The 12,088-nt window shown below is 48.7% G+C and overlaps 1 protein-coding gene across 2 annotated transcripts in view; it reads left to right on the forward strand.

The window, feature by feature from the left end:
- Sae1 (SUMO1 activating enzyme subunit 1) overlaps positions 1–11,863 on the forward strand; it is a 56,620-nt gene extending 44,757 nt beyond the window's left edge. For both annotated transcript variants that reach the window (XM_052172189.1, XM_052172190.1), the window contains 3 exons: positions 1,713–1,857; positions 8,181–8,250; positions 10,990–11,863. In XM_052172189.1, the coding sequence (XP_052028149.1) occupies positions 1,713–1,857; positions 8,181–8,250; positions 10,990–11,082 (308 nt within the window). In that variant the 3' untranslated portion in view covers positions 11,083–11,863. The remainder of the gene's footprint in view (positions 1–1,712; positions 1,858–8,180; positions 8,251–10,989) is intronic.
- Positions 11,864–12,088: the final 225 nt, after the last annotated feature.

The following is a 12,088-nucleotide window of genomic DNA, read 5'->3' on the forward strand; positions in this document are numbered from 1 at the left end:
AGGGGACCAACAATGCCCTTGGAGAGGCTCGCATCCCAGACTGCAGACAGTACCCCAAGTGAGCAGTTGTTTCAAAGATTTTTGTGTGGTTGGTTTTTTTATTGCCTTCCATACATAGACCCTACACTAGACATTAAGAGTCACCAGAGAAGTAGAGATTCGGTGTTTTGTTCAGCAGAGATATCCCAGAAATCAGGCTTTTCTTCTATACAGGCTCTTCTGGAGGTTGGTTGGTGATTTTCTTGAAAAACTTGCAACCCGTTTCCAAACTCCGTTCAAACTTCAGTGGCATTCCATTGACTTTGTGAATTTTCTGTCATGAGTGTAGCCCTAGCCATAAATTTCACAGATACAGAAACCAAGTCCCACTCACTAGTGTACTTCTAAAACCTAGGTCTGTCTGGCACCCAATCAGTGCCTCAGTGCTGGTTGGGTAAAATTTGTGCTAATTGGAGACTGGGACTCAGTCTTGAATGCTCATTTGTCAAGCTGTTTGTCAGTCTCAAGATAGTAGTATTTGCTTTTAAAAAACAGACAGACAACCTGGGGCTAGAGAGAGGGTTCAGGAGTTCAGAAAACTTTTTGATCTTCAGAGGATCAGAGTTAGGTTCCTAGCACCCAGTTCAGGCAACTTAGCCATCTGTAACTCAAGGAGACCTGACACCTCTGGCTTCCATAGCAACTTGCACTTGTGTGTATGCCCACATAAAGATAAATACATGTATACATAACTTAAAATCTGGACAAGGGGGAGGGAATAGGTTTTCAGTTAGAGCGAGTTCCAGTGATTGTATTTAAGAGCTTGGAGCAGCCTCGTGGCTCTGCTTTCCAGCTCTCTTAACCTTAAGGGAAGTATGTTCTCTCTCTGTGCAGAGGCTAAGGCGTAAGTGAATGTTCTTAATAATGTCCCCGTCCAGGTAAGTGTTGTGAAGAGCATCCAGGGCTTAGGCTAAAAAGCCAGTTCACGTGTCTCTGCTGCCTTTCTGCAGTGTACTGTGTGTTCTAGGGCAAACTGTGACACCCAGTGGTCATTTTGCCTTATATATGTGTACCAGTGACAACAGGCCAGGTCCAGCAGCAGCAGAAAGTGCTTGTGTTGGTACTGCTTCCTTTGGACTGAGGTCTCTCCTAGTCAGGGTCTCTTTACGTAGGCTTGGCTCCAAACCCAGGTTGGAATCTTTCTTCTGTTCCTGGATGTTGACATAGTTCTTGTATTAAGGGAGGTTTGTTTGCTGTAACCTGCCTGTCTGGTGAGTGAGTATTTGACCTTCCTTTCTGGCCGAAACAGCCCTTTGAACTGGTGCCTAGAATGCAGACCTCCCGCCCTGGCCTCTCCTCCAGGCTGTCTGTAACAGGTCTTAAGTCCCTTCTCCTGGCCTCTTCTGCCCCCCCCCCCCCACACACACACACACACACGCACACATTCTGTGTGTTGCCTCCTCAGGAAAACCTTGCCTGACTCTGACCTCGGCTGGCTCAGACCCCGTTTTACTTTCCAAGCACTTGTCACAGAAAGTGCTTTTGTTGCTTTCTGAATGCATTTGTTGGATAGATGAAAGTATATTACCTTTCGCCTGGCCTACATTTTGATTAATGTATTACTTTCTATGAGTGAATACAAGAGAACAGATGTTTGGGGGTTTTCTTCTACTTGAGAGTTTGAAATGATCATTACAAAAAGAGCTCTCTAACCTCTCTTTCCCCTTTCTCAGTGCTGCTGAAATTCCGCACAGATAAAGGGAGAGATCCTACTTCTGAAAGCTACACCGAGGACGCGGAGCTGCTGCTGCAGATACGGAACGACGTGCTTGACTCCCTGGGCGTCAGCCCTGACCTGCTTCCCGATGACTTTGTCAGGTTGGCATCTGAGCAGACAGACATGTTTTGGGTGTTTGTCTGTGTGGAGACCAGAGTCTCAAAGGGGACTCCTGTGCCACATTTGCCAGCTGCATAAACCACCTCCTGCCAGTGTTCTAACCAACATTACAAGAGAAGTGAAGACTTGTAGGTTTGGGTTTTCATGTGGTTTGAAATTTAAGGTGCCATGTGGTCTGTTGATGTGTTGGCCCTTTCTGTTCTACCTCCGATCTGTGTTGATGCCTGATTGCCTTGCCTGTCATGGGGCGGAGGATCCCAGCATGTAGAGCTTTGCACAGTCCCCTGCTTTCTGGCCTTGTGTCCAGCCTTAGCTATGAACTGCTGCGTTGTGTCTCCTGTGTCACACGCTATCCAGATTCAGCTGTGGGATGAATGAGGAAGGAGGGAGCAGCCGAGTACAGGGGTGTGATTGGTCACTTGGGAGATACTTGTCATCATCCACTGGGCACCTGTCTGTGCCTTTATCAGCTGACATCTTGGAGCCAATCCCCAGGCTCCAGGAAGCTCTAGCTGTGGCAGTCTCTTTCCCTCACACAGTCAGGCTTGAGATATTTAGGCGCGTGGCCCTGAGCTCCTTCTGAGCAGCTCTCTGCAGCAGGCAGCGGGGCAGGTGCTCAGGCTCGTGATCTGTCTTAGTCCTGCTTATGGTCTGCAGTGTAGTTCGTGGGTGAGGGGACAGAAGCGCAGAGAAGTGAAGTAAGTAGTCTCATGCCACGATGCCAAGAAAGTCCCACAGAGGTCTTTGCTCAGCTGTGTGTGTCATGGAGGTGTCTTGGTTGTAGATTATCTCCACCATTAGTTAAATGAAGCAGTAGATTCTTAGAGACCCAGTCACATTTTGTCATCACTGAGATGTGGCTTTGTGGGTGCTTAGATGACAGGTATGCACCACGGTACTTGGCTCTGCCCAGGGCTTTGTTGGTCACACTAGTGCTGCCACCTCCTATCTCACTCTAGCAGCCCATACTGCTTTCCGGGACTTCTGGGCGATGCAGTTGGCCAGAGAACCCCTTCTCGTGCCTTCTTTCTCCCTGGGCCCCTGAGGTCCCCTAGACAGCATCATCTGTCTTGGTCTTTGCCTCCTGTGAGGCATGAACTAAAGGCTGTCCTTCACAGCTGGGCAGGAGTGGCAGTACATCAGGCTGGCAGCATTCACGCTTGGCACGCAGCTCTTGCTGCAGGGAAGAGCTGACCATGAGGTGCACAGAGTCCTGCCAGCAGAGCCACCCAGACTGGCAAGTGCGGTGCTGGGACGTTTAGGGGATGGACGGACTAGTTCTGTCTTCCCCAGGCAAGGGTTAAAGGCCTTGCTTCCCAGAAGTGACAGCCCACGCGTGGCCTAAGGAGCTGCTGACTGGCTCTTCTCTTCCCTACCTGCCTCTTGTGGAAACGATATCCCTTGCCTAGGTTCCGTGTACTCAGCTGCTTCTTCTATTGCCATCTAAGTAAGAGGTGTTCTGAGGCCTCTTGAAGCCTGGGGTAGGGTAGGGATGCAGGCGAGGAATGAGTCTCGGCTCACAGCTGAGCGGCCCCTCACAGACTGCTTAGTGCTGCCGCTGAGCGGGAGGGCTGTGTGTGACCCTCTGTCCATCATGTCCACCCCATGTCCACGTGACCCATGGGGGCCTGTGCCCTCCCTCGCCTTCTTGTTCTCAGTGCTCTCTCCCCAAGAAAGAGCCTTAGCCTTCCTGCTTTTCGGATGCTGAGAAAAAGATGGCCTGTTTTAGCCACTGTGCTGGCATCTTTGGGTCTGGGCTCACAAGGATGAGTGGGTGGGTGGGTGGGTGGGTAGGTGGGTGGGTTGGTGGATGGATGGATGGATGGATATTTATATATATTTGTATTTTTTTATATATATTTGTATTTTTATTGTCTAACTATCACTGTGGACATTCTTCAATTGCCTCTTTGCAGTATAACCATATGCTTTATACTAGACAGAACCATGTTATTTGTATGTCAAGGTATTGCACGACCTGGATATGTAGCTATTAACTTCACTTTGTTAGTATGATTTTACTGTTTCAGCCTTCATAGATATTCATACCTTCATGTGTAAAATGATTTATATTGTATTTTTAATATTAGCAGTCAAGGGGGTAAAGACAGAAGGATCAAGAGTACAGGCTATCTTCTACTATATAATGTATTTAAAGCTAGCCTGAGTTAGATGAGATCCTATCTCAAAACAAATTTATAATAAACTATACATGACAAAAGTAGTCACCTTAGAGGACTGGGAAGGTAGCTCAGGGGTAGAATGTTTGCCACCAGTCCTGTCAACCTAAGACCAGAACAGCCCCTGCATGTTGTCGGCCGCCCTCCGCTCAACTGCCGCCGTTCACACATACGGACTAGAGATGGAAGTGGGTAAGGAAAATTAGTGATCATTATTTCGGGTGTGTAATGATATGGAGGTCAGAGGACACCCACAGGGTCAGTTTCCTCCTCCTACCTTTACCCGGCCGGGTTCCTGGGATGGAACTCAGGATAGTCTGCTGAGTCATTTCCCTGAGCCTCCAGATAACCTTTGTTTTGAATTAGTCTTTTTTTTGTTTTGTTTTGTTTTGTATTTACTTATACTTAGTGTGTATGTATGCTTTGGCTGTGTGTATGTCTATGAATCTTTTTGTTTTACTATGCCACCCCTAGGCGTTGGTTTTCTTGCTGCTGCACAATCACCACAGTTGACTCTATTCTGTTCCTCCCAGCTCCTGGGGGCCTCTAGTACACTGCATTCTGAATCCCTCATGTAAGTGGAATCTGGAATCGTATAGTGCTTGTCCTTGGTATCAGACATCTCAGCATTTTTTATACACACACACACACACACACACACACACCTATCTCACCACTCTTGAAGCAGAAAGACAAGTGTTGCCATGAGTTCAATGCTAACCAGAACTCTCGAGAGACCATTTCAACCTCTTACCTACCCGTGCTCTCTGTCTCAGTCAGGGTTTCTGTTCCTGCACAGACATCATGACCAAGAAGCAAGCTGGGGAGGAAAGGGTTTATTCCGCTTACACTTCCACACTGCTGTTCATCGCCAAAGGAAGTCAGGACTGGAACTCAAGCAGGTCAGGAATCACGAGCAGATGCAGAGGCCATGGAGAGATTGCTTCCCCTGGCTTGCTCAGTTTGCTTTCTTATAGAACTCAGGACTACCAGCCCAGGTATGGCACTGCCCACAAGGGGCTGGATCCTCCCCGCTTGATCACTAATTGAGAAAGTGCCTTATAGCTGGATCGCATGGAGGCATTTCCTCAAGAGAAGCTCCTTTCTCTGCGATAAGTCCAGCCTGTGTCAGGTTGACACACAAAACCAGCAGTACATTATCCTTAGTGAACTTTCTGAGATTTTTGTGTTGTCTTTGCTTTTGTTATTTTGGATTTAGTTGGTTGGTTGGTTGGTTGGTTGGTTGGTTGGTTGGTTGGTTGGTTGGTTTTGGTTTTTGGTTTTGTTTGTTTGGTTTGTTCTGAAGACTGACTGATTTAAAAGGCTCAAATTTTAATTTATAATTCTAGCAAGCCCCTATCAAACACATAGAATCCAGGTATTTTATTTACAAGTTGTAAGCCTAGATTGGGTGGGTTTAGAGCTATTCTGTTATCTTCCCCAGCTATAACGTGCCTTGTTACTTGTTATTTCTCCTGGCCACACACTCATGGTCTTCATGTCCTCTCGGGGTAGCCCCCTTTGCCTTTCTTCTTTTTCTCCCTCTGCCTGCAACCCCTCACTCAGTCCTCGGGTCCCACCTTTCTCCACTGCCCAATCACAGGCTCTAGCCTTTTATTGACAGTTAAATTGGGGAACAAGAGTTCCATAGCATCACTTATGCATTATGTGATGCATGTGTGAGACTCTGCTCATTGCAGGCAACCATGTCTTGAGAGCCACTGGTGGTTTTTTTTTTTTTTTTTTTGATAATTTTTTGTTGTTGATGATGATGTTGGGGTTTTTTTTGGTTTGGTTTGGTTTGGTTTGGTTTTGGTTTTGGTTTTGGTTTTGGTTTTTGAGACAGGGTTTCTCTGTGTAGCCCTGGCTGTCCTGGAAAACTATAGACCAGGCTGGCCTCGAACCCAGAAATCCGCCTGCCTCTGCCTCCCAAGCGTTGGGATTAAAGGCGTGCGCCATCACCGCCCAGCTGAGAGCCAGTGTTTAACATTAGAATACAAGCAGCATCCGACCAATCTACTACACTGAAATATACTAAATACATGCTATGCCACTGAGCCACAGCTGACACTTTGTGTGTTGATTGTGGTTGCCCATATATGTCATTTCACATGGGTGTAGAGACCAGAGGTTGAATTGGTTTATCTTTATCTGTCGTTTCTAAAGCTGACTCTGGAGCTTGCTGATGGGCTAGACTGACTGGTCTCGACCCCAGACGTCATCATCTGTCCAGCATGCCGAGCTTTCACATGGGTGCTGAGGATTCAACTCGGGTCTTAATGTTTACGTGCTCCCTGTGCAGCCCTGGCTGTCGGAACTCACAGAGAGATCCACTTCCCTCTGCCTCCTAGTGCTTGGACTGAAGACCAATACTTCATACACCATACTCAGCCTCAAACAATACGCTTTTGGTTTTGTCAGACAGGGTTTCTCTGTGTAGCCCTGGCTGTCCTGGAACTCACTCTGTAGACCAGGCTGGCCTCAAACTCAGAAATCCGCCTGCCTCTGCCTCCCAAATGCTGGGATTACAGGCATGTGCCACCACCACCCAGCAAATTAATAAATTAATTAGTGAATTAATTAATAAATTTTGTTGGTTTTTTGGGGTTTTCTTTGTTTTGTTTTTTGGATCTGTTTTTTTCTGGTTTGGTTTTGTTTGTTTGTTTGTTTGTTTTCGAGACAGGGTTTCTCTGTGTAGCCCTAGCTGCCCTGGAACTCAGTCTGTAGCCCAGGCTAGCCTCCAACTCAGAAATCCGCCTGCCTCTGCCTCCCAAGTGCTGGGATTAATGGCAAGCGCCACCACTGCCTGGCAACAATACACTTTTTAAGGAGGCAAAAAAGCAAAAAAGCTATGGAAGGTTAACATGTAGAATGTAGGTGTGTGAGTAGTTTTTGGTGGGTTGGTTGTTTAAATAGCTGGATGTGGTAGTGCATCTGATGTCAGTTGCTCAGAAGGTGAAGGCAGAAAGATCCCAAGTTCAAGGTCAGGTTGGACAACTTAGCGAGATCCTGTTCAAAAGTAAAAAGAGGGCCGATAGAGTTGAAGGGTGGTAGAGCCCCTCAGTTCCGCAAAACACAAAACAAGCAACCAAAGCTAGCAGTGGGAATAAGTACTCACTTTGTATCTCTAGCACTCTGGCTGAAGGAGGAGGGTTCAGGATGGGTCCAGCTTGAGCTGCTAGTCTTGTTTTCTGTTTTGTGATAAAAGGAACACTGTTACCACAGCTGGTGGTGGGGTTTACTTTGTTGCGTTCTATGTACAGTGTGCAGTGGAGTGCAGTTAGTAGGCTGCAGGCCCTTGTGTGGTGTATTTTAGTGTTACATACATGTGTCGTTTTAACAGACATCTGAAGCTGAGATGGATGGTTGATGTGTGGTTCCATGAAAACAGTTTAAACAGCTACCGTAGGTTTACCAGATCAAAGAGTGGGTGTTGGTAATTGGGTTTATATCCTTATGTGTGTAGGTAGTACACCTTTACAAACGTGAGAGAGCCGGTCAGGGTGGCCCGATGTCCTAGTTTGCTCCTAACTGCTCCGTCTGTGTTGAGAGCTAGGAGCTAGCCTGGCAGCTTCTTTTGGGAGCATGTGTTTTGAACCCTGGGAGGATGATCGGAGGCCGGTTGACAGTCTCCTCTGAGATTGTCCTCTGAGCACTCCAGCCAGGCCCGGAAGGAAGGAGCTGCTGCCTGTGAGGGTCCTGCAGACTCTGTGCTGTACCCATGTTTACTGTACTCTAGCACGTAACAGCCTGCCTGCCCATGGCTCTGGACTAGCATACAGTAGGAATCCCCGCCCGTGTGCTGGGAGGAGAAGTGTGAGAACGTGCGGGGCCACTAACACATCTGCTGTTTGTAGGACCTTATTTTTAGGAAGCACAGATATAGTCTTTCCTTGAACTTAAAAAAAAAGAAAAAGAATCATGTGAAGGAATTCATGCTTTGCAAAGTTAAAGATCTTCCCGCCCACTTAGGAGCCCCTGGGGTCAAATTTAATTTTCACGCCTGGATACCAGCTCTGGTACTACGGTCTGACTAGGACTTTGATCCAGGACAGCCTCTGACTGATTCCCATCCCTGCACCTTCCCGTGCCCTGGTGCTATGTGTTTCCTGTCTATCTTGTAGGTCCTGCTTCTCTGAGATGGCCCCCGTGTGCGCTGTGGTTGGAGGGATCCTGGCCCAGGAAATTGTGAAGGTAACAGCATCGTGCGGAGCTGACAGCTGCCCTCACCGCACACTGGACTGACTGCGTCCTGACAGCCGAGGGCTGCCGGGACCGGCTGCTCTCTGGCCCCTCAGCTTTGCCATCGTGGGCCGGCCAGCCGTGCCCTCGGGTGCTTCCTGTACTTGCCACTTTGTCTGCCCTCCCAGTGGTGTGAGTGGATCGGGGTTTCCGTCTAAGAGGAAAACACACAAGAGACTCGACACCTGTGATCCTAACCGACACCCGTCAGAGTGGTGCCCAGGCCCCTGTTTATTCTGCATACTATGAGTAGAGGAGGTTTGAGTTCAGTGTCTATAGGACACGTGATCTACCAGCAGCCACATGAGGGGCGGTGGTGGTGGCGCACGCCTTTAATCCCAGCACTTGGGAGGCAGAGGCAGTCAGACTTCTGAGTCCGAGGCCAGCCTGGTCTACAGAGTGAGTTCCAGGACAACCAGGGCTACACTGAGAAACCCTGTCTCAAAAAAACCAAAAAGAAGAAGAAGAAGACCAGGTCTAGGAACTATGTAACTCTTTTAGAATATTTGGTTTGCTAAAACTATGGCAAGCTTTGAAGTAGATTTTATTTTCTTTGGAGACTTAATATTTGTCTAATTTTCCTAAATTTGTCTTATGCAGGGCTAGGGTGTTCCTCAGTGCTAAAATGTTTGTTAAGCATGCCCAAGGATCATGAATTCAGTCCCTAAAAACTTTTATTTTTGTTTTGTTTTTGAGACAGGATCTTAGTCTATAACCCAGGCTGACCCCTTGAACTCTCAGCCTCCTGAGTGCTGGGAATGCAGGCGTGAGCCACCATGACAGCTCTTTGTGCAGAAGTGTCTGTGATCATGTCTGTTGTGAACAGACATGTCTAGCTGGCTAACTTCCATGTCTCTGCAAGTGCAGATGAAGGAGGCCACTGACAGAGACACTGGTTCTTGGTGCTTTGACTTGAGGTTGCTGTGTAAAGATTAAGTCTGAATCCTATAGCTCTACCATCTTTTTCACTCCTTTGCTGATTGGCTTTCTGTTCTAAACTCATTTGCCCAGGTCTCCCAGCTTCTCCCCTCCAGACAGCAAGGGCTGGAGAGGCAGGAGAACCTAGAGGCTCTGCGGATGTTACCCCGCAGATGTTGCCCTAACACCACCACTCCAGAGGCCAGCACGGCACTCTGTGCCCTGGGAGGAGGTGGGGTTGGAGAGTGGAGGTTGGGCAGGTGGCCTGGAGCTGTTGGTGGCTGTGGAGTCTGCATCTGCACATCCCTGTCTCTGCGCTGCCCCTCCTTCCTGCCCGCTGGGTACAGCTGTTGTTCAGCGTCTTGTTTCTGTTTACCCCAGGCAGCCAGGGCACTCCACATTCTTGGTTGCTGGGTGTGTTTGGAATCTCGTACCCCATCTTGCTCGGGAAGCACTTTACCTTTTGCCCCCTGTTCACCCTCTGCCCTGTCCCTTCATCCTTCCGCTCCCTCTGCTTAGCACACTGCAGCCAGCTGGCAGGAAGGCCTGCATCTGAGGCCCTCTGAGCACCTATTAAAAGGACTTGGGGGCAGTTGGAGGGAGAGTGAAAGTCGTGCAGATGAGCCCCTCCCCCCCAAGCCTTCAGCTCAGTCGCCCCTGTGCTCCGGGAGTGTCTGTCTGTAGTGGTGGTGGAGGGAATAGTGAAAGCAGTGGCCACAGCAGACCCCATATTAAAACACGAGCAGAGCCAGCACCTGCTCTGGAGGCTGGAGCTCTGATCCAGGGAATCCAGGAGACCAAGGCTAGCCCAGTCAGCAGAGCCATGACGGAGGAGGATATGGGTCGTGTCCGCTTTGGCTTGGAGGCTCTGGAGTGTTCTCTCTACGGCTCCATTAGCCAGTGCTCCTTCCCATTGATGACAACAGCTGTTACTGAGAAATGTGCCCTGGGGAGGGACAGGAAAGGGTTGGCAGAGGAGTTCTTGCACTTGTTGGTGACCCCTGGAGCATAGGTGGGCCATCGCCAGTTGAGGAACACCGTCCTAAACCAGTTATTTGTGGTTGGTTGGTTGTTTTGTGACAAAGTCTCACTGTGTAACCTACCTGCACTCTGTTGGCCTTGAGTTTACAGAGATCTGAGTGCCATTGCAGGGATTAGACTCAGCATGGTTAACTCTGAGGCTAGGGAAAGGCAGGCTCTGTTTAAGCATGGCCGTGGTTGTGTTAGGCTTCCTGTTTGCTTGTTTGTTTGTTTTAATTTTTTATTTTCTTGGTTTTTTGAGACAGGCTTTTTCTGTATAGCCCTGGCTCAAAAAAACCAAAAGAAAAATGCATGTGTCACCACTGCCCAGCTGTTCATTTTGGTTTTTGTTTGTTTGTTTGTTTGTTTGATTGATTGGTTGGTTGGTTTTTTGGATTTGGTTTTTTTCAAGACAGGACTCAAAAATCTGCCTGTCTCTGCCTCCCAGAGTGCTGGGATTACGGGCGTGAGCCACCACCACCCTGCTTAAATGGTGTTTTTCTACACCTAGTTTCTCTGTAGGCCAAGCTGGCCTGGAACTCACAGAGATCCACCTCCTCTGCCTCCTGAGTCCTAAGATTAAGGACCCATGTCAGCACCTCCCAGCCTAAGAGAAGCTTTTACTCAGAGAACTCTGGGCCCTTCCTTTGTAATTTTCATTTTACTTTTTCCCTGGTTCACTTTAGAAGGCCCATCAATTTGTTATTCTACTGTCTCTTTACATTGAAGCTGAGCCCTCTTCTCTCTTTCCAGGCCCTGTCTCAAAGGGACCCTCCTCACAACAACTTCTTCTTCTTTGATGGCATGAAGGGAAGTGGAATTGTGGAGTGCCTTGGTCCCCAGTGAGCCTGAGCTGTGTGCAAGGCCACTGAGTCACCTGCCCTCTCTCTATGAAGGATGTCTGGATCGTTTTTTAGAGCAAGAAGGCCACTTCATCCCGCCTTTGTCCTCACAGCTGTCAGGGATGTGCCGGCCCCCAAGGATGAGAGTCACAAGGCACCCTCTGTCACTGGGGACTGGCAACGCCTGGTAAGAGCATATCAGAGGTTCTTGTCACCTGTCGGACTTGACTTCCTGCTGTAGGTCTGCAGAGGAGCGTGTTGTGAGCAGGGTCCGAGGCCAGAGCCTCTGAATCCCGGGGCAGCGCTTCTGCTGGAGAGCTGAGAGCAGCCCTGTTGCTGGCCCCTCCTCAGGCTGGAGCCTGGGTGTCTGGAGGGAGAGACTGCCACCCAGTTGTCATGTCTTTTGGTTGAGCCTACCCACCTAACCTTTAATGGCTGAGCCATCTCTTCAGCCCAGTTTATTTCTAAAAGGTAGATTTAGTTCTAGGGGTCATTATGCAGGCTTGTGATCCTAGAAATTGGGATGCTGGGGCAGGAGGATTGCTGTAAATTTCAAGGCCAAGTTAGTCTACATAATGTACCAATTTTCTCAGAATATAATAAAGGTCATATTCCAGAACTAGGGTGGACACTGTGTCTCCCAGTTCCTCATATTGGGCACCCAGGTCCCCTGGAGGGGGCCAAGTTGGTTTGGTCTTCCTTCTAGGAGTGTGAGGGCAACTTGTCTAGTTTGTAGATTACCTTGTTGTTGGATGGAGAATGATAATAAAGTGTGTTTCTCTCAAGCTTGCTTGTCTCCTCTGTTGTAGAAATTTGTGGGAGGGCGGCTGGTCTCCTATCTTCTTCAAGCCTGAAAAATCTCACAGCCGCTTATACTTGAGAGTTCCTGCTGTCTCCAGCCCCGCCCCCGCTTCCTTTGTCCCTTGATACAGCAGTCGCACTGCAGACGGGACACAGAAGCTTGGGCTCAGCCTGTGTGCCGAGGGGCTCGGCTGTGTGGGGGCTGAAGT

The sequence above is a fragment of the Apodemus sylvaticus genome, chromosome 1 (genome assembly GCF_947179515.1).
Source record: "Apodemus sylvaticus chromosome 1, mApoSyl1.1, whole genome shotgun sequence".
In the NCBI taxonomy this organism is placed as follows: Eukaryota; Metazoa; Chordata; class Mammalia; order Rodentia; family Muridae; genus Apodemus; species Apodemus sylvaticus.